The sequence below is a fragment of the Hemicordylus capensis genome, chromosome 1, assembly GCF_027244095.1.
Source record: "Hemicordylus capensis ecotype Gifberg chromosome 1, rHemCap1.1.pri, whole genome shotgun sequence".
Classification (NCBI taxonomy): Eukaryota; Metazoa; Chordata; class Lepidosauria; order Squamata; family Cordylidae; genus Hemicordylus; species Hemicordylus capensis.
Genome location: NC_069657.1, coordinates 81,246,291 through 81,271,742, shown reverse-complemented (window position 1 = coordinate 81,271,742; position 25,452 = coordinate 81,246,291). Strand labels below are relative to the sequence as shown.

General features: G+C 43.0%; 1 protein-coding gene across 37 annotated transcripts in view; it reads left to right on the top strand.

Annotated features, from left to right (window-relative positions):
- Positions 1-25,452, top strand: part of GPHN (gephyrin) — a 556,374-nt gene that overhangs the window by 368,352 nt on the left and 162,570 nt on the right. For 27 of the 37 annotated variants that reach the window (XM_053285016.1, XM_053285048.1, XM_053285205.1 and 24 more), the window contains 2 exons: positions 11,520-11,792; positions 13,206-13,313. The exons of 1 other annotated variant lie outside the window; for it this stretch is intronic. In XM_053285016.1, coding sequence (XP_053140991.1) covers positions 11,520-11,792; positions 13,206-13,313 — 381 coding nt within the window. The remainder of the gene's footprint in view (positions 1-11,519; positions 11,793-13,205; positions 13,314-25,452) is intronic. 9 more of the 37 variants (XM_053285057.1, XM_053285076.1, XM_053285097.1 and 6 more) reach the window with 1 other exon arrangement.

Here is a 25,452-nt window from a genome sequence, read left to right as displayed (position 1 = left end):
AGTATGATGATGACACGCAAATAAGAATGTAAGAACATAAGAACAGCCCTGCTGGATCAGGCCCAAGGCCCATCTAGTCCAGCATCCTGTTTCACACAGTGACCCACCAGATGCCACTGGAAGCCTACAGGCAGGAATTGAGGGCATGCCATCTCTCCTGTTGTTACTCCCCTGCAACTCCCGGACAACTATAGACCTGTATCTAACCTTCTCTTTTTAGGCAAGGTGATAGAACGTGTGGTGGTGTCCCAGCTGCAGAGGGTCTTGGATGATACGGATTATCTGGACCCTTTTCAATCTGGCTTCCTCCCCAGTTATGGGACTGAGACTGCCTTGGTCACTCTAGTGGATGACCTACACCAGGAACTAGACAGGGGGAGTGCGTCCCTGTTGGTTCTGCTGGACCTCTCAGCGGCGTTCAATACCATCAACCATGGTATCCTTCTGGGCCAACTCTCGAGTATGGGAATCGGAAGTACTGCGTTGCAGTTGTTCCGGTCCTTTCTTGAGGAGAGGGTCCAGAAGGTGGTGCTGGGGGACTACTGCTCGGCTCCGTGGCCATTGGCCTGTGGGGTCCCACAGGGTTTGGTCGTGTTCCCCATGCTGTTTAACATCTACATGAAAACACTGGGAGAGGTCATCTGGGGACTTGGACTGAGTTGTCAGCGATATGCGGATGACACTCAGCTCTATCTCTCCTTGTCACCTGATCCTAAGGAGGCGGTGGATGTCCTGAATCAGGGGCTGGAGGCCATGATGGGTTGGATGTGTGCTAATAAACTGAAATTGAATTCAGACAAGATGGAGGTAATGTTGGTCAGTAGGAGAGCCAATCGGGATGAGGAGATTTTACCGGTTCTGAATGGGGTTACACTCTCCTTGAAGGAGCAAGTTTGCAGCTTGGGGATATTACTGGACCTGGCTCTGCTTTTGGAAGCTCAGGTGGAGGCGGTGGCCAAGGGTGCCTTTGCACGGCTTCGGCTAATGCGCTGGCTGCGTCTCTTTCTTGAGAAGGCAGATCTGGCAGATGGTGTTGAGATCTGGCCACGGTTACCCGTGCCTTAGTCACATCACGGCATATTTGTTTTATATTTTTAGCTTAATATTTTAATTGTGGTTTGTTTGGTTTTTACAATCTTGTTTTTAAACTTTGCTGTAAACCGCCTTGAGATTGTTCTAATGAAAGGCGGTATATAAATTTAACAATAGATAGATAGATAGATAGATAGATAGATAGATAGATAGATAAGGATGGTCATCTAATTGAACAAGTGAACCATTTTAATTATTTAGGAATTACATTTCAAGTATCCCTTAGTTGGGCAAGACACAGAGGTTGTGCCTTACAGAGTGCTGCCATCTGTGGTCCGGTTTTTTATGTGAAAGGAGGAAGTAATATTCCTTCAGCTTTGATAGTGTATAAAGCCAAAGTAATATCAGAATTATTATATGGCATTCAACTTTAATACCTGGGAATGAATATGGAAAGAGGTCAGTCCCAGTTACTGAGAAGTATTTTGAATCTGTCTAGATGTGTTAGGAATGCTGCATTAAGACTGGAAGTTGGATTCCCCACAGTTGCTACTTTAGCTTGCGCATATGCTCTGAATTTTTGGATCAGTCTACAACAACATTCAGCTTCAGATAGTTATTTAGTTCTAATGTTGATGGATACTTACACCAGTACTTGACAGAAGAAACTTAATTTTAAAGCTAATTCAATAGGTCTCTCTTTATCTCATTTGAGAAAATATGATTATACAGAGGTGAAAAGACAAATTAAAAATAGATTGGTGGGTACTGATTTTCAGGAAACATTGATAGAGGCAAATCATGGTTGTTCCCCATTAAAGTGTGGTATAGGGCCAGATGTTGGTCTACCAGGAGGTTATTTTCATATGTTAACTATTCCTAAATATAGGAAAGTTTATACTTCTGCTCGATTTAATTGTCTTCCTACAACCATTACAGAGGAACATTTTAAGAAATCCTTCTTGAACTAAGATTGTGCCCTTGTGAGTTGGAGTTTGTTGAAACTGTTGAACATGTTTTGATAACTGTATTCTTTATTACATAGGAACATAGGAAACTGCCATATACTGAGTCAGACCATTGGTCTATCTAGCTCAGTATTGTCTTCACAGACTGGCAGTGGCTTCTCCAAGGTTGCAGGCAGGAATCTCTCTCAGCCCTATCTTGGAGAAGTCAGGGAGGGAACTTGAAACCTTCTGCTCTTCCCAGAGCGGCTTCATCCCCTGAGGGGAATATCTTGCAGTGCTCACACATCAAGTCTCCCATTCATATGCAACCAGGGTGGACCCTGCTTAGCTATGGGGACAAGTCATGCTTGCTACCACAAGACCAGCAATCCTCTCCTCAAATTATGACATTAGGAAAAAAATTATTGCTCCGCTTTTGATTTTCTTCCCTGATAGGAAAAGAAGCTTTTATGTTGTGTATCTCCTATCTGGTTCAGATAGAGCAGTAACTGAAAATACAGCCAAATATCTTGCTGCTGCCATTACAATAAGATCTCTAGCATTTAAATAGGATTAAATGATGGAAGTTTATTTTATATTTGGATATTATATTTATTAGGATTTTATGAGGTACTTTGGATTTTATGAAATGTTTTACGAAGAATTCTGTTTTTTTCTATTATGAAAGTTATTATGTGACTATCTTTGTATATTAATTTTATCTAATGTTTGAAATGTTAATTGTATCCTATTATTTAATTGTGGTGGAAAGGTCTGTGGATCTAATAAACACAAATGCTTGCTTAAAATTTAAAAATTTAAAATCACCAGATCCAGCCAGCATTTACCCAAGAGTTCTTAAATAACTCAAATGTGAAATTCCTGAATCTCTAATAAAAGTATGTGTCTCCAAAATTGTACTCTGTGCCAGCTACATTAGCTAAGGTAGCTAATGTACCAGCTTTTAACAAGTTGTTCTAGTAAGAACTAATCAGCCTACTTTCCTTTTACTGTCTCTACAACTGGACTAAATTTGGCTCAAATCGAGGTCCACAAGTTAGCTCTCTTGAGCCTCAAATGTCCATGTCAAATGTCCAAAATGTCCATCTTGGTTCAGGGTGGATGACATCATTACAGACTACACCATTGAAGTGTCCCTGTGTGTCACTCACTACAACTGTACCAAATTTGGTTCAAATCGGTTAGACAATCCTCAAGTTAGTACACTTGTGCCTCAAAAGTTCACACGTCCACCATCTTGGATTGGGGTGGATGACATCATCACAAACTACACCATTGGGGCATACCTATGTGTCCATACAGCTGTAGCAAATTTGGTTCAAATTGGTTAAGCGGTTCACAAGTTAGCCCACTTGCACCTCAAAAGTTTACGCATCCACCATCTTAAATCAGTGGCATCCACCATCTTGGCGTCCACCATCTTGAATCATGGATGACATAATCATAAACTACGCTGTTGAGGCAACCCTGTGCATCACTCACTGCAACTGTACCTAATTTGGTTTAAATCAGTTAGACAGTCCACAAATTAGCCCGCTTGCGCCTCAGATGTTCATGTGGCTGCCATCTTGAATTGGAGTGGATGACGTCATCACACACCATTTAGGCATCCCTATGTGTCCCTACAGCTGCAAATTTGGTTCGAATCGGTTAGGCGGTTCACAAGTTAGCCCACTTGCGCTAGAAGTCCACTTGTCCGCCATCTTGGATCAGGGTGTATGACATCATCACAAACTACATCGTTGAGGTGTCCCTATGTGTCCCTACAACTGTACCCGACTTGGTTCATATTGGTCCAGGTGTTGTGAAGTTGAGGGGAACACATGGACACACACACACACACACACACACACACACACACACACACAAAGCTCAGTGATCTCATATGCCTACTGGAAAGTAGGCTAAAAAGGGATCCAAGGGGTATCCAGCACTATTGACCTTATCTCTAGTCTTTTTAATCTTTAGCTGTGATATCCTTATTTTTTAGCCTACTTTCTGAAGACTTTTTTGCTGATCCCCCATGATGGAAGTCACTCAAAGTATAGGCAATTCTCCTTGGCTGACATATGCTGACAGTGAGTCAGCTGCAAGCCAAATTCACAACACATGGAAGGGAATAATAGTAAGAGTTGCCAAATAGTAAGTTGGCACCTTTAGTTCTACTTAGAACTACTTGTTCATTTCTGGGTTCATTCAGAATTATAATTATACTTAGTTAACAAGACAAATTCGTTGTTCAAGTCTTAGCCATTGGGACTGTAATTTTTTTAATTGTCTATAGTTCTTATCTCATTAATGGCACAACAAGGACTATTCGAGGAATGTGCCTAGGAGATATGACTATCCAATGTGATGATCACAGAGGCTTTTTGAGAAGTAACTTGTTTGGTCAGAATTCAACACTGGCAAGTGCCAGATTCATCAACAACTTGTACCAAAGTCTTTAAAAAAGAGTTTTGCATTTAAAAGAAGCTAAGTGGAAGAAAGCTGTGATGGAGTATATTTGTATAAGCAGCCATACAATGGGGTGGGGAGGGCATTTTTCCATGTTGTAGTTCATAGGAGCCCCACCCAAATTATCTGCATATTCAGAACAAAAAGAGGTGTATGGATCCTGTAGAATGAGCACTGTTCCAGCCAAGGCTATGCTAAAGTTTTTTGCTCTGGTCTAAGTAGAATATACTATATAAGGTGGCAGTCTAAGATTAATCATAGAAAGAAATCTACTTCAGAACCTTTGCAGAAGAAATCTGAAGCATAGAGAACCAAAATCCTTGGTTCCAACAGCTACTGATGTCACGCCCTCGAGCTCCGACAGCGAGGAGGAAGGGGAAGCTGTCAACTTTCCAACCGATTCAGGAGTGTCTGAGGGGCAGAGCCCGGCTGTCAGCGTTCATGAAACGGCTGTGGTAGATCCAACTAATGATTTAGAGCAGGTACGGCAACCTGAGTCAGCAGAAGGCGTGGGGGACCAATGCGAAGAAGGGCTATGTAATGAAACACCAATGACTCCACAACAGCGCAGGATCACGAGGCGTAAAACGCAATTAGAGGCTGTTAGGAGGAGAAAACGCCTTTTGCTGAGGGCTGACAAGCCGTGAATTCCTACCAGCTGGGAGCTCTCGGCTTGCTCTATAAATCACAGCTCCAGCCTCCTACTCATTGCTGAGAATCAATGTTTGTCAACATTCCTTGCCGACAGCGTTCAGCCAAGCCATATCCGATTTCAGCAGCTCCGCTTGCTTCGTGAACTTCCCTAGCAGCTGGCCAGACCTTGACAACTGAGAAATGAACACTGAAGAAAATGAGAGTCCTCATCATCATCCTTAAAATGCAATCTCCGTCCTCACCTGTGGATAGCAGATACTGACATCAGATCTTCTCAGATATTGAGGTTATTCCTTTGGTATCAGGAGGATAAATAAAGGATGAGGAGGTTTCATTTCTAATGGAGCCCATTACAAGATAGGTTATAAATCCTCCACAGAAACTGGATCACAATTAGACTGTTAAGTCTGGATATATCACGTAGAAGGCATTGCAACCAGATATGGTAGACAAAGATTTGGAAGATAGGATTGTTTGGGATCTATATTATTATGACGGCTGGGACTCTGTGTTTAGTTGTTAAAGTAATAGATCTGATCCCTGTCATTGTTATGGGGATTATTTTGTTCTACCTCCAAGTTATGGTCATGTTGCAGATACAGGACATTATTTGTCACATAGAAGACCTTGTAAGGTAGTAGCCATTGATAGTAGTAGTAGCCATTAGTAGATCTTCCAAACCCCTTTTAAAGCCATCCAAGTTAGTGGTCATCAACACATCCCGTGGCAGAGAATTCCATAGATTAATTACGTGCTGTGTGAAAAAGTACTTCCTTTTGTCAGTCCTAAATTTCCCAGTCTTCAGTTTCAAGGGATGACTCCTGGTTCTAGTGTTGTGAGAGAGTGGAAAAAGTTTCTCTCTGTCCACTTTCTCTACTCCATTCATAATTATATACATCTCAATCATGTCTCCCTGTTGTTGCCATTTCAAAACTAAAACGCCTAGATGCTGTAGCCTTGTCTAATAAGGAACGTGCTCCAGGCCCCTGATAATCTTGGTTGCCTTTCTCTGCACCTTTCCAGTTCTACAACGTCCTTCTTAAAATACAGTGATCAGAACTGTACGTAGTACTCCAAATGTGGCCACACCATAGATTTGTATATGGGCATTATAATATGAGCCTTTGTATTTTCAATCCCCTTCCTAATAATTCCAAACATGGAATTTGCCTCTTTCACAGCTGCCGCGCACTAAGTTAACACTTTCAACAAGCTGTCCACCACAACCCCAAGATCTCTCTTCTCATCAGTGACTGACAGGTCAGACTCCATCAGTGTATATGTGGAGGGTTTTTTGCCCCAATATGCATCACTTTATACTTGCTTACACTGAACCACATTTGCCATTTTGTCACCCACTCACAAGTTTGGGGAGATCCTCACACTCTGTTTTGGATTTTTCTACCCTAAATAGTTTAATGTAATCTGCAAATTTGGCTACTTTGCTGCTTACCCCAACTTCTAAATCATTTCTGAACAAGTTAAAGTGCACTGGTCCAAGTACAGATCCCTGGTGGACCCCACTTCTTACTACCCTCCATTGTGAAAACTGCCCATTTATTCCTACCCTCTGTTTTCTGACCTTCAACCAGTTACTAACTCAAACATGAACCTGTCCCCTTATCCCATGACTGCTAAGTTTTTTTCAAGAGTCTTTGATGAAGAACTTTGTCGAAAGCTTTTTGAAAGTCCAGGTGTACTATGTCAACTGGGTCACTTTTATCCACATGCCTGTTGACACTCTCAAAGGACTCTAAAAGATTAGTAAAACATTAGTGAAGGGCAATTTTTGTAGTTTCCCAGATCCCCCCTGGATCCTTTTTGAAAAGCGAAGTTACATTAGCTACTTTCCAGTGCTCTGTACAGAGCTTAACTGTAGGGACAAGTTACATATTTTGGCTAGGAAATCAGGAAATTCACATTGCACTTCCTTCAGAACCCTTGGGCGGATGCTGTCTGGCCCTGGCAATTTGTTATATTTTTAGTTTTTCAAGATAGTTCAGAACATCCTTTCTCATCACCTCAAATTGGCCCAGTTCTTCAGCCTCCAAGGCTGAGAAGCTCAGTTCCAGAGTGGGTATATGGTCAGTATCATTGGCCATGAATACAGCTGCAAATAACTCATTCAGTTCCCTTGCAATCTCCTTATTCTCTTTAATAATCCCTTTCACGTCCTAATCATCCAGGGGTCCAACCACCTCCGTGGCAGGTTTTTTGCTTCTGATATATTTAAAGAAGTTTTAGTTATTCATTCCCCTTGAAGCTTCTAAAAATATGCTCCTCAAACTCTCCTTTTGCATCCCTTATTGTCTCCTTGAATTTCTTTTTCCAGAATTTATGTCCCTTCCTGTTCTCTTCATTTGGGCAGTACTTCCATTTTCTGAAGGAAGTCTTCTTCCATTTTAGACCTTCCCTGACTCTACTTGTTAGCCATGCTGGTGTCCTCCTAAACTTGGTGATACTTTTCCTCCTTCTTGGTATACATTCCAACTGAGCTTTTATTGTGATTTTAAATAAGTTCCATGGTTTCTGGAATGATTTGACTTTCCCCCTCAGCTTCCTTTTTACAACTCCCCTAGTTTTTAAGAAGTTTCCTCTTCTCAAGTCCAACGTATCTGTGTTGGAATTCCTTGGCAATGCTGTACTTGCATATAAGCTGAATTGGATCACACTATGGTTACTATAGAAATAGAAGAAGAGGACGACCAGCAGCAAGGTGGATGGACTCAACCACGACAGCAATGAATGTACCACTGAGGGACCTTAAAGGCCAAGTTGAAGACAGATCATCCTGGAGAGAATCTATGTGGTCTCTAAGAGTCAACACCGATTTGACGGCACTTAATCAGTCAATCAATGGTTACTGTTCCCCAATGGTTCTACAACTTTGGCATCTCACACCAGGTGCTGGGCACCACTCAGGATTAAATCCAAGGCCACTCTCTCTCTGATTGGTTCCACAAACAACTGTTCTAAAGCACAGTCATTTAGCATGTTTAGAAAATTGACTTCTCTGTCAATACCTGCACATGAATTTGGCCAGTCTGTGTGAGGGTAATTGAAGCCACACATTATTACAGCTCTGTCTCTCTTTGATGCCGCTCTGATTTGCTTCTCCAACTCCAGGTCACTCTCAGCGTTTTGATCCAGAGGGCGATAGTACGTCCCTAGTAACATATTTCCTTTCAGTCCTCATATTGTTACCCATAATGATTCTGTGGAGGACTCTGGTCCTCCTTGGTTCTCTAGCTTGTTGGAATCCCTTCTTTAATATACAGTGCTACTCTGCCCCCAACCCTCCCCTCCCTGTCCTTTCTGTACAGTTTGTATCCAGAAATAACAGTCTACCACTGGTTCTCACTGTTCCAGCAGATTTCCGTTGTGCCCACTATACAGCATCTATGTTTTCATTAGCAATCAAGCACTCCAGCTTGCCCATCTTGGCTCGGAGGCTTCTGGCATTGGTATATAAACACCTATATGCCAAGTCTTTTACCTGATGTTGGCATGTGATAGTTTCCTTACTGTCATTTGACCTTTTTGACCAGCTGTCATGTTTTTCCATCTTCTCTACTTCTGATTTTACTCTGTCCCGTTCTGGTTTACCTGAAATGTTTGCACTCTTGCACCTTAGGGGATTTTGCTTGCCAAACCAGATACTACCCAGTTCCTGTCGGCAAACTTCCTGATGTCATTTGAAAAGCTGCTTTGCAACCTTTTTTTAAGCACCAGCAGTCTGGTTCCATCTTGGTTCAAGTGGAGCCCGTCCCTTTTGTACAGGCTTTGCTTGCTCCAAAATGTACCACAGTGCCTTACAGATCCGACTCATCCACACATTGAGACCCCTCAGCTCTGCCTGTCTCACTGGCCCTGCACATGGAACAGGTAGCACTTCAGAGAACGCTACCCTGGGGTTCCTGGACTTCAATATGTTACCCATCAGCCTAAATTTGGTTTCCAGGACCTCCCGACTGCATTTCCCAATATCGTTGGTGTGAACGTCCCCCACAACAGCTGACTCCACCCCAGCACTACCTAACAGCCTAGATGCAGCATGACATCTGCAACCTTTGCACCAGGCAGGCAAGTCACCATGTACATGCAGGTCACAAACCCATCTCTCTATGCCCCTAACAATCTAATCACCCACTGCTAGGAGGCCCCTAATGCCCAGAGGAGTATCCTCTGTGTGAGAGGATATAGGTACATCAGTCAAGGATGTTGTCTCTTCTACAGGAGCATTCCTCTCTTCCTCAGGCTGATGTCCTCCGTCCCTGATACCTTCATTCTCCATGACAGCAGAGGAGCTTTCATCCTGGTAGTGAAATGCCTCTGTCACATCCCTTAGGATAGCATAGCTAGCTAGCATCCACATAGCTATCTGCCTCCCTGAGCTTCTCCAGGTCAGCCACCTTGGCTTCAAGGGAAAGAACCTGTTCCCTGAGAGCCAGGATCTCTTTGCATCAAGCACACATCCACAATTTCTGCCTCTCAAGCAGACAGTCATACATGCAACACTTCATACAAAACACTAAGAAGTACCCCCCCCTTCCTGGTAGGGATGTGCACGGAACTGATTTGGAGGCCCTTTATGGGTCTCTGATCTGGTTCGAAGAACTGGCAGTTCCGCCGGTTTGAAGGTGGCAGGGGTCTCCCTTTAAGAGCAGGGGGAAGGTGCACTTACCCCTTCCTCCACTTTCCCCCCACCGGCGTCAGTTTTTTAAAAAGCCCACCGGGGTGGCAGCATACCTCCCTGCGCCGTTGCCCTCGTCTTCCGGATATGACCGGAAGTCACCAATGCGCCTGCATATGCAGGCACAAGCGTGCACACATCACAGACGCATGCACGCCCATGCCGGCATGCACAGGTGCATCGGCGACTTCCAGTCATATCCAGAAGACAAGGGCAATGGGGTGGCAGGGAGGTACGCTGCCGCCCGATGGGCTTTTAAAAAAACTGACGCCGGCGGGGGGAAAGTGGCAGGACGGGTAAGTGCAATCTCCCCCCACTCTTAAAGGGAGACACACACACCCGCCTTCTAACCATCCCCCTGCGGTTCCGTGCACATCCCTACTTCCTAGCATTCTGCCTTCATAACTGGTTTTTTTCTCTCCCTCCCCCCTTTGTTTTTTGGCTTTTTAGGATATTTAGAGCTTGTTTACTTGAAAGCTAGGTCTTACCTGTAGTTGTCAGCTAATTAAAGTTTTCTCCAAGAAAATTATAAAAATGGGATAGTACTCACCTTCTCCTCATGCTTGGTGTCGCCTTTGCGATGAAGGGTAACCCTTTGTGTTCCCCCTGCACACCTCTCCGTTAAACTCCATGTAAACCTCCTTTGATATCTGTTAGCAAACTCATTTTGAAGAGCTCTGGCTAGCAAAGTTCCCCTGTTTTGAGCCTTGTCTTCTCAAGAGCTGCTTCCAAACTGAGCCACCTTAGGAATTTGGCCCTAAGCTGTATGACTCACCTGCAGCTATATCTTCACCCACTGTCTCTCTAGGCACAACTGAATCTGCCCTATCAAAAACAAACCCCTAGCCAGCCAGAAATCAAATACAGAAAAGAATAGTCCTAACAAACCTGTCATTTCCTCTCTTGTTTTCCTGGTTATTTGCTTGCTTGCTTGCTTGCTGCTTTAGGAAGGAAAACAAAAGTTTGCTGCCTTCCCAGTCTGAGCCTTGTCTTCTCCAGAGCTGCTTCCAAACTGAGGCACCTCAGGAACGTCAAGATCCTAAGGCATGTCAAGGGTCCTTCAAGAACAAACTATAAAATCTTCTAAACTGCAAATTAATGTAGTTAGTCATGTAGCTGATAGTACTCCGAGGAATATTGCATCTTCAGAGTCTTTGCAGAGATATGCATGGCCCGATTTCAGGTTCAAGGAAACAAAGATATTTTAGGTTCAGTTATGGCTTATTCTCTCTTATGTTCAGAATGACATTCAGCTAGAAAGGTTGAGATCTAGACATTCCTCCCAAAAAATGTGCTATAAGCTTAGATGTGCACATGTTCTCTAAGGAATCATCTGCCTGAGAGCTGATTACTGTTTTTTCAGCCAGAAAATATTTTACTCTGCTTTTAATCTCAGCTGTCAGCTGTATGAAATGGCATCAGTTCTCAAGCCACAAAATTATAACATGCTGCAGTCTACTAGGACAAATATATAAAGAGTGGAACTCTGACACAGGCATTGGAGCTAGATAATGGGACTCTGGCACAGACATTGTAATATTCATTAGAAAATTTAAAATTACTATTGCTTCAGTTTATTCAAAAAGGTTATACTATAAATAAAAAACACTATACAGTACCCCTGTCAGAACCCCTGTCAACTAATATTTTACCTGTTCAAGAAGTATTCATTTCTATAGGTAAGTTTTCTGTCTATTTTTTCTCATTTTGCACAGGAATGCTTTCAGTTTATACTGCCAGCCCTACCTCATGCCATTGACCTTTTGCGGGATGCCATTGTAAAAGTAAAAGAGGTACATGATGAACTTGAAGATCTACCTTCACCACCACCACCTCTTTCTCCTCCTCCAACCATCAGCCCTCACAAGCAAACAGAAGACAAAGGTGTACAATGTGAGGAAGAGGAGGAAGAGAAAAAAGACAGTGGAGTTGCTTCAACAGAGGATAGTTCCTCCTCACACATAACTGCTGCAGCCATTGCAGCTAAGGTGAGTTTGGGCTCTGTGCAAAGGGAAAAGCACATTGGTTTCTATCTCAGGTACTTTCCCTGAATAGATAGTTACCTTTTAAGAATACATTTGATTTGTCAACTTGTAGTTACCTTAGTAAAAGAAGTCCATCCTTGAGGTTTAATCACATCATTTTAAATTTTTTATCTATAGCATCTATTCTCATTCATTTTTTCCCTTCACACTGCATTAAAACACTGTTCTTATATAGAGGGCTACAGGGGGCTACAACATCAGGGCTCTTGCCTAGAAAACCCTTGTTCCATGAGTCAAACACTGCTCAGTTGCTGGGATACATTGGCTTTCATATGAGCCACTCAGAGAACAACAACAAAATAAAATAAAATAAAAATAAAGCTACTAGTAGCTACGGAGGAATGTAATAGTCGTGCTAACTGATTTCAGAAATTATATCTCTATTTTTGGATATCAATTTTTGTAGAAGCAATTCCTACAAAAATTTCACATTTTTTTGTGAAAAGGGTTGGGGCTGGATTGAGTGAGAGGACTCTACAAGTACAGTTGACTGCAAGGCCATCTGTCAGAGATGCTGTACCAGATTCCTGTGCAGGGCAGGTTTTGAACTAGAAGACTTCCAAGGTCCTGAGCAACTCTAATATTATTCTAAGTCTAGCTGCAGCAGTCCAGCCCTTGCTGCTCTTCTAAATGGATTCAGATGATCCCTGAACATTCAGCCCAAGCTTATGGATGTTAGGCTTCACTTTTTAAAAATGAGTGGAACTAAAATCAGTTTGATTGTGCTTCTATCTTGTTATATCTCTATAAAGAATTGTTTTTTGCAAGCAATATTATAACTGGGCCAAGCTTTGACAGTATCTGAGTTCTGCCAAAGCAGAGTTGAACCCTGGACAATTTCTAGAGTAGGAGTCAAGGTGTTTGCACCAAGGGACAGGGCTTCTAGGTACCATGAAGCATCCTGAAATTCTACATATTTCATATAATGAACTGAACACTGGATATCAGCATTCTTGTGACTGAAATATTAAGTTTGAGACCATAATTTTCATATCACAACCATACTGTAATTTTTTTCTTCACATATAAACCCTTTTCGTTAAAAAACATGTATTAAACATGTACAAACATGGTGTAGTTGGTCACCAATGGCAAACCTAATTGTTATTGTTAATAGTTCATGTGGTTACATGAACCATTTCCTTTCTTAGAAAGGTTCAGGATGGAAGCAATAAATGTTGAAAGCAGAAAATACCTGAGACTTAAACTGGTTGTGCTAATTGAAACTCCTAAGCACCTTGCATTTAGGTATTCCACCTGTTTTCATTGTTGTGCCCTCTATGTCATTTTGCTTGTTTAGTTTAGCTTCATGTTTTCCTGTCATTGTATTCATAGTTGTTATGTATTGTACATTAGAAGCATCCATTCTACACCAGTTGTGCTGTTATCATGGCAAAAGGTGAACATCCCATCCCTGGTCTCATCTGTTATTCCCATCACGCAGCAGGCAGTGCAGGAGAACCGGTAAGACATGCCTACCAGAGGGTTTTGCATTAATGGTGTCTGCAGATATACTGCCTGCTTCCTCTGTGTGTGTAAGGAGGAGATACAGTTGCTTGTTTTGTTCCCAACAATATCCTCTGTTGCTTTTTGACCAAACAAGTGTTAAATTGCTATTCCATGTACTCTTATCAAGCCTGTGGTTAATATTACTTGATTTAACTATTTAGTATTAATTTTTATCTCTGTTGCTCTGAGGTTAATGTTTTACACTTTGGTTTACAGCAGGATTGAGCACTTTATTCAGTGATGAAAACTGCCTCAAATGTTGACATCACATATTCAGTCTGCAATCCTAAACACATTTAATAGGAGGTTGGATTCAATGAACACAGCAAGAGCAACTTCTGAATAAACATGCATAGGACTGTGCTCTCAGAATTCTCTCTACTACCAAAAAACTAAAATATTTCTTTGTAATTTAAAGGAGCTTTAGTGGCTGCTTCTAGAATTCAGTTTACTTGACCTCTGATTACAGGCAGATATTTCTGTAGATGCTGTTACTGATTATCCATTGCTGATCCCCCCCCCCCACTTACAGAGCATATTTCAGTTTCCTTTTTTGGCTTTGTTTCACTCACAAAATGAAAAATGCATGTAGAATATCTAAATTTGTGTGTTTTTGTGTGTATCAGTGCCCCCTCGTGAATGAGTAGGGCTTTGCGGTTTAAAAAGAATGTCGACATTGCCATTTAGTCAGTTATCAAATGGGAAAATTTGATAATTGACTAAATGTCACAGCAAATAATAGCTCCTTCATGCATACAATTGGAATCTGGACAATAACCTTCTTCTCTCTCTGGAAACCAGTATCTGACAGTGTTAAAAAGCTGAGGTTATGAGAATCAGTGAAAGATCTATAATTGAATTTAATCAGCATAGTGGCTTGTCTCTGTGCTATTGTCCTGTCAGTAGACATTTCTATCCATGTCTCCCCTGTGAGGTCCCTATGCATAGAGAGTAATTAGCCGGGAAGGCATGGAAGAGCAACAGGAGAATTGAAGTTCCCTTCTTCTTCCCACTTCTTACTCTAAGATGTGAAGGCAGCGGGGGAAAGGAAGACTCTTTCCTTTTTTACTCCTTGTGGAGATATAGGTAGAGGAGGAGATTCACCTAATAGCACCCCTAGACATATGGGAAAAGGAAGAGTTGGGGCACAGCATAAGATGGGAGTCTCCTTCCCTCTGCTTTTCAACTGTTTTCTCCAAGTGGATAGACAACAGTCATTTTGCTACACTTTCCAAAATAATAAAGTTAGCTGGAATAATTCTCATGGTAACATGTGATTATTCTCTTCCTTTTCCTTTACCTTCATGTTCACTGGGCCAACCAACTAAATAAAATAAAGGTATCTTCTGCCTGCATTTGTTCCCCTGCAGTGGAATAAATAAATAAATCCCCTTGCAGTTTTATAAGAACTAGGGATGTGCAAGCTGGCTCACTTCAGCCAGTCCGAGTTTGAATCGGCCCAGCCCGCCAAAGTGGGGTACTGGTCTGGACCGGACCAGCCCCCAGTTAGAAGAACCAGCTTGGATATACTTGTAAAGGGGAATCCTTGAGGATTCCCCTTTACAAGTAAAGGGGGCATCTCTAAACCTCCCTAAAGGAGTGGAGGGGGGGTAGTGAGAGAAAGCAGCCTCCATACCATTAGCGGAGGCCATGGGATAGGCAGCATAGGTGACAAGGTGGCGGCACAGAAGCATCAGAGGCAACTGGGAGTGGCAGTGAGGGCTCCTTCAAGCCCCCCACTGACCTCCCAAATGACAGCCCATGCCAGCTGAGGCCTGGTTTGGCCTTCTGTGCATGTGCAGATGTCACAAAAATGGCCTCTGCATGTGCACAGAGGCCCGAACTGGGCCACAGCCCGCCCAGGCTGTCTTTTGGGAAGCCAGTGGGGGGCTTGGAGGAGCCTCCCCCACCTCCCCCTGATGCCTCCGATGCTTCTTTGCCACCACCTTGCTACCTATACTGCCTATCCAGTGACCTCCGCTAAAGGCTACTTTCTCTCACTACCCCCTCATGCCTTTAGGGAGGTTGTTTATTATTATTATTATTATTATTTACATTTATAATTAATAAATGTAATAAATTTATAATTAATAAAAGAGGCTCTGGGCGGTGTACAATAACTTTTTAAAAGACATAACACCCACAATTAAAACAATGCTAAAACAATATTAAAACAATTCAAAAATAATTAAAACTATTTAAAACCAATTAAAATACTTTTTAAAACATCAACACTTTATAAGCCTTGGAAGGCCAGGCTAAATAAATAGGGTTTTAGGGCTCTCTTAAAGGCCGACAGCGAGCCTAAACTGCGGATATCTGCCGGGAGTGCATTCCATCGACCAGGAGCAGCTGCAGAAAAGGCCTGGGTCCGAGTTGCCACCAGACGTATCGGTGGCAACTGGAGACGGACCTCTCCAGATGACCTGAATGAGGGATGGGGATCATACCGAAGAAGGCGCTCTCTAAGGTAACCCAGACCCAAGCCATTCTGGGCTTTAAAGGTAATAACCGACACTTTGTATTTCACCCGGAAACATATTGGCAGCCAGTGCAGCTGTTTTAAGACAGGCATAATATGGTCTCTCCAGGTTACCCCAGAGACCAATCTGGCTGCCGCATTTTGGACTAACTGAAGTTTCCGAACTACATACAAAGGCAGCCCCACGTAGAGCGCATTGCAGTAGTCAAGCCTGGAGGTTACCAGCTGATGCACCACTGTTTTGAGATCGGTCTCTTCAAGGAATGGATGCAGCTGTCGAATCACTCCTGGCCATAGCCTCCACCTGAGATACCATGGTGAGGCCTGGATCCAAGAGCACTCCCAAGCTGCATATCTGTTCCTTCTGGGGGAGTGTAACCCCATGCAGCACAGGAAGATCTAACACCTCCCTTAAATTCCGATCCCCCACAATGAACACCTCCGTCTTGCTTGGATTCAGCTTCAATTTGTTATCCCTCATCCAGCCCATTACTGCCTGTAGGCAGGCATTTAGGGAGTGAATGCCATTTCCTGATGATGAAGATGATGATAAGGAGAAATAGATTTGGGTGTCATCAGCATACTGATAACACCCTGCACCAAATCTCCTGATGACCTACCCCAGCGGTTTCATGTAAATATTAAAAAGCATTGGTGACAAAATGGAGCCCTGAGGGACTCCATATAATAGCTCCCGTTTTAAAGAGGAACTGTCACCAAGCTCCACCATCTGGAATCTGCCTGAGAGATAGGAGCGAAACCACTGCAAAGCAGTGCCTCCTATCCCCAGTTCCCCCAGGTGATCCAGAAGGATACCATGGTCGATGGTATTGAACACCGCCAAGAGATCCAAAAGAACCAACAGAGTCACACTCCCTCTGTCGATTCCCCGGTAAAGGTCATCCATCAGGCTGACCAAAGCAGACTCAACCCAATAGCCCACTCTAAAGCCAGTATGAAATGGGTCTAGATAATTGGTTTCCTCTAAAACCACCTGGAGCTGGTTAGCCACCACTCTCTCAATCACCTTACCCAACCATTGGAGACCGGCCTATAACTGTCTATCACTGAGGGATCTAGGGAAGGCTCCTTAAGAAGTGGTCTAATAATTGCCTCCTTCAAACAAGGAGGAATCCTACCCTCCCTCGGTGATGAGTTAATAATATTAACTAAGCCATCCCCAACAATCTCTCTGCTAGATAAAAGCAGCCAAGTCAGGCAAGGATCCAGAGAACAAGTGGTAGGCCGCACTGCCCCAAGCAGCTTGTCCACGTCATCAGGCATCACAGATTGAAACTGATCCGATCTAATACTGCAAGAGGGATTGCTGGACACCACCTTAATAGATTCTGCAGAAACAGTGGAGTCCAAGTTGGCCCGAATACAGGAGATTTTGTCTGCAAAGAACCCATTGAAAGCATCACAGCAGAACAAAGTCTCTGGGGATTGGTTTGAATTTGAAGGATCCTGAATCAAATTCCTCACAGCCCGGGACAGCTCTGCCGGACGTGAACCTGCAGAAGCAATGCGTGCAGACCAGAATTGTTGTTTTGCCGCACGCACCGCCTCTGCATAAACCTTCAAATGGGCTCTATGCTGTGTCCTGTCACATTCAAGCTGAGTTCACCTCCACTTGCGCTTCAGTCGCCTACCTTGCTGCTTCAGACCCCGTAACACCTCTGTATACCAAGGGGCCACTTTTAAAGCAGATCGCAAGGGACGCTTAGGAGCAATCGTGTCTACTGCCCTGGTGAGTTCCCTATTCCAGGTTCCCACCAGGGCATCAACAGAATCACTAGCAGGACCAAAATCAAAACCCTTCAAGGCTTTTTGGAATCCTGTTGGGTCCAGCAGCTGTCTCAGGCAGACCATCTTAATAAGTCCTCCACCCCTGCAGGGCTGGGTTGTGGCTGTGAAACCAACCTTAACCAGTAGTGGTCCATCCATGACAATGGAGAAACCACAGGATCCCCCACCCACGGAACACACCCATGATTCGAACAAAAGACCAAATTGAGTGTGTGGCCAGCTACATGAGTTGGTCCTGAAACTAGTTGGGATAGGTCTGTAGTTGTCATGGCTGCTATGAACTCCTGAGCTGCACCAGACAAGTCAGCCTCACAATGGATATTGAAGTCACTCAGAACCAAAAGCCTGGGTGACTCCAACACCAACTCCGAGACCAGCTCTGTCAGCTCAGTTAGGGAGTCGGTTGGGCAGCGGGGTGGACGATACACCAACAGAATCCCCAATCTATCCCTAGTTGCCAGCCTTAGAAAGACACAAGTCAACTGTCACACAGGGGCCCTGGTAAGGGAAATGGTATCCTTATGGACCACAGCCACTCCACCCACCCCCTGCCCACATCCCCTAGCCTCCTCCACAACAGAGTAGCCTGGTGGAAGAAGCTGAGCCCAAACTGGGCCACTAGTTTCCCCCATGGATGATTTTGGATGATCATGGATGATTTTGGTCTTATTCTGAACTGACCTGGCATTGCAACGGAGCAAGACTAGGTTCTGTGGGAAGTTGGAACTGCTCCCCGAGGCCAGAGAGCTGACAGGGCAGCTGAAAGTGGAAACAGTTACTAAAATACTTGTTTCCCTTCCCCTGTAACGGCCAGCTGCTCTGCCAACGCCAATTATTCTATTCCTCACCACAACAGTAGTAGCTGCCCCTGAGCCACTGGACACACACCCGGCATCATTCTGCCCAAGAGAGCCCAAACACATTATTATTATTATTATTATTATTATTATTATTATTATTATTATTATTATTATTATTTTGATTTCTATATGACATGACAACAGAAGGCCTGGTACAACTCAATAAAAGGGAGAACTAACAACAGACAACCCAGACCGCCAACCCCACCTTATAACTCCCCCCCCGACCTCAGTCCCACACCGAAGGCCCAGCACCAAAGGCCGGCCCCCTTTGGTGGCCGGCTTCGACAGCTGCCTACAGGTGGGCCATCGGCTACGCCTCTGCCGTGTCTCCCTCCAATATTTAGGTATCCCCCCCTTACTTGTAAATGAGAATCCTCAAGGATTCCCCTTTACAAGTATACACAAGCTGGTATTTAGCTGGTTCAGTCCAGCTCAAAGGTCGAACCGAGCTGGACCTGGTTCGCCTGAACCTGGACCAGGTCAGTTCGAATCCAGGCCAGATTTGACCTGGGCCAGGTTTGTACACTTTCCTAATGAGGACTGGTTTTCTATAGTTCAACATTCATTAATATTTCTATCCTCCTAAAAGTTTTATAACAAGTAGCTGCTTGTAGCAATAGAATTTACTTGATTTGCCCTTAAACAAATTGTGGAATACTACAGGCAGTCAGTGGAGTACAAGATGTCCTTGATTGTTTATGCCTTCCCGGTCACCCCTCCTTCCTTTCCTCCTACTCACTATCCTTCCTCTTGATCTACCCTTTTAAAAATGTTTCTCCCTTTCCTTGCATGCCTTTTCTACCCACAGTGAGCCCCTCCAGACCCCTTTTGTACTTGCCCACTGGTTGTTCTTCCCCCAGCAATTTCCTTCCTCCTTCCTGCTTATTCTCCCTTCCTCCTACTCCTCTCTCTTTTCACTTCCTCCTCCATCATGCTTGGGTCTGGAAGAAGAAAAGCACCTTGCTGTTGAAGGCTGCTGTACTGGATTTCCTGCAGATGCTGAAGTAGGAAATTCAACTGGTGTCTTTTCAGAGTGGGCACTTTCTTCCCCCAGCCTCAAGCATGATTGAAGAGGTAAGAATGGGGCTCATTACCCCTGCAGTTGTGTTCCTGAAATGATAGGAAGAACTGGACTCTCTGAGGCCAAACCTAACTTCCATTTACTGCTTTGGGGAGTTAGGTCATTTGAGATTGGTTAGCCATTCTTATTCCCTGAAGCGGGGCCTAGTGTTTGCGGAAGGGGGAAGCCAGAGGTGGGCTGCTTTCTCCCCTTCCAGCACAAAAACTCCCTTTCCTGTCCCGGTGAACTTGTCCATAGTGACATAAAGGCAACGCACATACACAGAGAGTTATCAGCTAGCTGGAGACTTGGCGATGTGGCAAGGAAGACAGTGTTTTGACCACCATCATTCCGAGGTTCCTGCCATTAGTAGAGACCCTCTTCTAGCCACCTCCATGTTTGTGTCTTCCACATCCACATGCAGACTGAAGAACACAGAATAAAAGAGAGATAATATAAAATCTTATTCAGAGAACATGTGTGTGATTGTAGATTTAACATCTGCTTATTAGAAAAGCCTCCTATGTGACCAGAACTCTTCTATTAATTAATTTTCAAAATTAATTTCAAAATCTATTAATTTTCAAAAAGAGGAATACAATAATTATTAAATGTAGCATTATAGAAGCAAAATCTTGGAATATTATTTTCTAATGTAGCTATATTGTCTCATCCTTGCATGATGTATTTATGCAAGGATTTCTAGGGGGGGAAATGAAAAATATTCTTGCAATGTGCTATATTCTGTATACCTGGCAAAATTCTTTTTGTTTGTAAATATGTTACTCCTCGTGTATTCCACAAGGCAATGTATTCAAGGAGTAAATTATCTATTCCTAAAACGAAGGGTAGCCACCTAATGCGCAGCGGGAAATAACTTGACTAGCAAGCCAGAGGTTGCAGGTTCAAATCTCTGCTGGTATTTTTCTCAGACTATGGGAAACACTTATATCAGGCAGCAGAGATATAGGAAGATGCTGAAAGGCATCATCTCACACTGTGCGGGAGGAGGCAATGGTAAACCCCTCCTGTATTCTATCAAAAGAAAACCACAGGGCTCTGTGGTTGCCAAGAGTCAACATCAACTCGATGGCACACTTTACTTTAAAAATAAGTATTTCTAAAGTTATTTTGTTTATTGAATTGCAATTTTAAATTGTATTTAAAACAACAAAACAGGAGCATCAGTCAGTTTTTGTAGAGAAATGAAGTGTTACCTTGTGTTTTCTGGTCTTAAAGTGATGCTGAGATATAAGTAGCACCTGTTCCTTCACATTTCTTCTAAGATCTTCAAGTAATTGGAATGTGGGGGGAAGTGTAACCAAACCTAAGTGGTTTGGTTACGTATGAGAGTAGAGACCAAACTGACATAACAGTGGATGCAAGCCTGAAGGAACACAGAAAAGGATAAAATTATTGCAACTTTGAAAAATATTGTGAAATACAGCTAGAAACCTTCTCAGCAGTAATTTAATATGAAAAAAAATGAGGCCAGGCCCCATAAATTAGGGAATAGACTGCGTGAAACTGAGTCTGATCCACTAAGGCAATGTTTACACATTTTAGTGTAACCAAATGACTGGGAGGAAAGGAAGGCATGACCTAAATGTAAAAACAGATGTGTCTGTCCATACATGCAGAATTTCCAAAACTTCATGTAACGGGGCCAGTCTCCCCAGAAGAGTAGGGGGAAGCCTTCTAAAGGTTATTTCCGCTATAATTGTGTAGTTAGGCTGTGCCAGATAATCTTCCAGCTATTAACATGCACTATTCATTTTGTCTTCTATGTGTTCTCTGCTACTGTATCCCTTTCACAGTTTATACTCCTCAAGTATTTTTCCGCACTATTTGCTATTGCCATCTCTTTTGTATCCTTCAGGCAAGAACTTTTGTGACCTGAAAACACAGTGGTGCTCTATCCTAGATTGCATGCATTAGTGAAAATGGGAGTGAGCAGCTTCTTCAGCATCCTGTGCAGAATCATTCTAGCAAATTGAGGACCTAGAATAGAATAGAAACCTCCCATAGAAATAGACAGTTGTTGAGGGAAACACCCTTTCATGTCCTAATTGACCATTTTGCAGGCTTTTATACTGAAGTATTTCATTTGCTTCTCTTGAGCAAATGCCTTAATATGTTTTCATCTCTATTCATTTGTATTAAAGTAGTGTCTTATTTATTTTCATGTCTCTTGAGGCTTAAGGGGGGCTTTCCTTCTAGTCTGTTACTTTCATTGTGCATGTTTCTTACTGTTATCAACTCATATTCTGCTGAGGTTGACTGCTCACTTTCTGAATGTTATTTCTGATGTTACATTAATTAACATAACCTCTATCTCAGACTGGTGCTAAACTGAAGTTTAGGGATAAATAAAAGATTGGTAATTGTTACATGGTTGGATATCAATGACAGTTCTAAATAGAAAAGTAAGCATTTCTCAAAAGTATGGGAAATGGGCAAATGAGAAAGAATAAAACAAACATGAAATGGAGAAAAAAGGCCAAGGATATGTTTGATATTATTAAAGAAAATTAGTAACATGGGTCTACCTTATAGAACCTAGTATTCTTGTGGTAGCCTGGGCAAAATATTAAAATGCACCCTCTCTCCTGCCCTTCAACAAGCCTTTTTAAAGAGCAAGATGGGAAGGGATTTAGCCCACTAACCTATGGTCATTGAAATGGTCATCGTTTTTCCCTTGAAAAAGATAATAATAAGGGCAAGGTTTTCTAATATGGTAGCGATAAGAATGATTTTTATTAAATCTACTCACTGACTGGTTTTCTTTGGGAATGAACATAAAAACCAGATAGTTTAAACGTTATGGTCTGAACTGTTGAAACTCCTACAAAGGAACACAAAAATATTTGACTTCTGGCTGCTAGTGGTATATTTCAGCTAGATGTTGCATGCATATGGAAGTTTCCAAATCCATTGGGTGACATGCTCTCACATGTACTCAGTGCCCTATAAGGGGCATTTTCCAAAATAGCCCCATAATGTCATTGTGAAAGAAACCCTCAGTAGGCTGCAAAGCCTAAATCAGGGTGTCAAACTGTGGCCCTCCAGCAGTTGTTGGCCTACAACTCCCATCATCCCCAATCACAGTTGCCAGTAGCCAGGGGTGACAGGACTTGTAGGCCAACATCTGCAGGAGGGCTGCAGTTTGATAGCTCTGGCCTGAATGCTCGCTCTCTTCAACCTCCCTAAGTGGCCATCAATAATCTCCAAACGGAATTTTCTTCCAAATCAGGCTGAACTCATAGGATTTTTAATGCTCTGTATGTGCCAAAACAACCCAAAACGTAATATTGCCTAATAGTCTAGGACAATTTTTCAGAAAAACCTTTATTTAAAGCCTAGAAGCACTTTTGGTGAAAATGTGGTAAACCCATTTCCTCCCGTTATCTGAATGTCCTAAATTCAAAACTTCTGTTTACAAAGCTGGATTTTGCATTTTTGTACTTGAAAATAAAAAAGCAAAATGGCAATTGAAGTTGGTTTCGAGTAGAGCTGCTTGAACAACCTGAATAACAAACAATGTTTTCATATCATTGCACCTCAGAATACACCACATCATATATCCCCAGGAGTGGGAGACTACCCTCTACCATATACACAATGATTCAGCCCAGCCAAAAGTGTTGCTTTTATGTAAAATACAATGACTCACCATGCCCACCTGGCAACACTTACTATTAAGAAGCTGGGGCTATTACACCCCAATTATAAGCCTTGGGCAACCAGAAAACTCTCACCCCCATGGCCAGAATACTCTCTCCTAAAAGATGTGGTAGCATAGTGTCTGACCTAATGCTTTGTTTCCCTAGAGGACATTGCCAAACACAGTACTCCCCCTGGCCAGAAATGTCTAGTATATGTTTAAATTAATTAGCAACTTGTCATGCATAACCAAAATAAGTATTGGGCTACCACAAGCCATACACACCCATAACCAGAAGACTCTCCCCTACAAGATGTAGTAACATACTGTCTGACCCAATGCTTTGTTTCTACACAAAACATTGTTAAACACCTGCCCCTCCCCACCCCACTAGAAATGTCCATAATGAATAAGAAACTGGTCCTGAAAATGAAAACCTCATTTTGTTTATAATTCTTCATGCTCCCCTAAATGTTGGCTTTTGTCTATAAAGCTCTAAATGACTTGGGGCAAAGCTGTCCCAAGATGTCTTTCACATAAACCTACAGAAGAACATTTTTATTTATTATTATTTATTTATCAAATTTGTACACTGCCCCAAACTTTCATCTCTGGGCAGTTAACAATAGCACAAAACAAGTTAAAAACATATACAAAAACTTAAAACAACTTAACAATTTAAAAATAAACCAGAGATTAAAACCTAAAAATTTAGGAAACTGAGAAAGCTTGGGCAAAAAGATGGGTTTTCAGTTTTTTTAGAAATTTGCCAGAGATGGAGAGGATCGTATCTCAGCAGGAAGTGCATTCCACAATCTCGGGGCAGCGACCAAGAAGGCCCATCTCTGTGTAGCCACCAAACGAGTTGGCGGTAACTGGAGACGGACCTCCTCAGATGACCTCAATGAGCGGTGGGGCTTGTAATGAAGAAGATGCTCTCTTAGATACCCAGGGCCTAAGTCATTTAGGGCTTTATAAGTTATAACTAGCACTTCGTATTTTGTCCAGAAACCTATTGGTAGCTAGTGTAACTCCATCAGTAAAGGAGTAACGTGGTCTCTCCAAGATGACCCAGAGACCAACCTGGCTGCCTCATTCTGAACCAACTGAAGTTTCTGGACTATGTACAAAGGCAGCCCCACGTCAAGTCTGGAGGTTACCAACAGATGTACCACTGTTATGAGGTCATTGATCTCAAGAAACGGGTGCAGCTGGCGTATCAGCCGGAGCTGATAGAAAGCACCCGTGGCCACCGCCTCAACCTGAGAAACCAGGGAGAGGTGTGAATCCAGAAGTACTCCCAAACTGTGAACCTGTTCCTTTTGGGTTCTGACCCCGCACAATAACCACCTCCATCTTATCTGGATTCAGCTTCAGTTTATTCTCCCTCATCCAGCCCTTTACTGCTTCCAGACAGGCATTTAGGGAGGAGGATATGCCATTTCCTGAATAAGCTGACATGGAGAAGTAGATCTGGGTGTGATCAACGTACTGGTAACACCCAGCTCCAAATCCCCTGTTGATCTCTCCCAGCAGTTTCATGTAGATGTTAAAAAGCACTGGAGAAAGTATGGAGCCTTGAGGGACACCATACTTAAGCTCAGATTTTGAAGAGCAACAATCTCCAATCGACACCATCTGGAATCTTTCTGAGAGGTAGGAGTGGAACCACTGTAAAAAAGTGCCTCCCATCCCCAACCCCCTCAGACGTTCCAGAAGAATACTGTGGTCGATAGTATCAAAAGCCACTGAGAGATCCAAAAGGACCAACAGAGTCACACTTCCTCTGTCCATTCCCAATTGGAGATCATCCATCAGGCCGACCAAGGCAGTCTCCACCCCATAGCCTGCCCGAAAACCAGTTTGAAATGGGCCTAGATACGCAATTTCCTCCAAGACCGCCTGGAGCTGAGAGGCCACCACCCTCTCAATTACCTCGCCCAGCCATTTATCAGAGACACAGGCGATTACAAATAATAAAACTGAATAAAAGTCCAAATACACACTCCTAAAACAATCACAAAATTCACATGTAAATAAGCAGAAGAGCAATAAAAGAGCAACAAAGCATTGTACAGCCATCCCTTGCCAACTGCAGGTTTACCAACCATGGTTTTAAGTATCCGCGAATGGGAAATTGTGTCTGGTCTTGCCAACCACATCCCGAGTTTCTGCAGTTGATGAGGTATTTTAAGGGAGGGGGGGTCCAGAGGTCC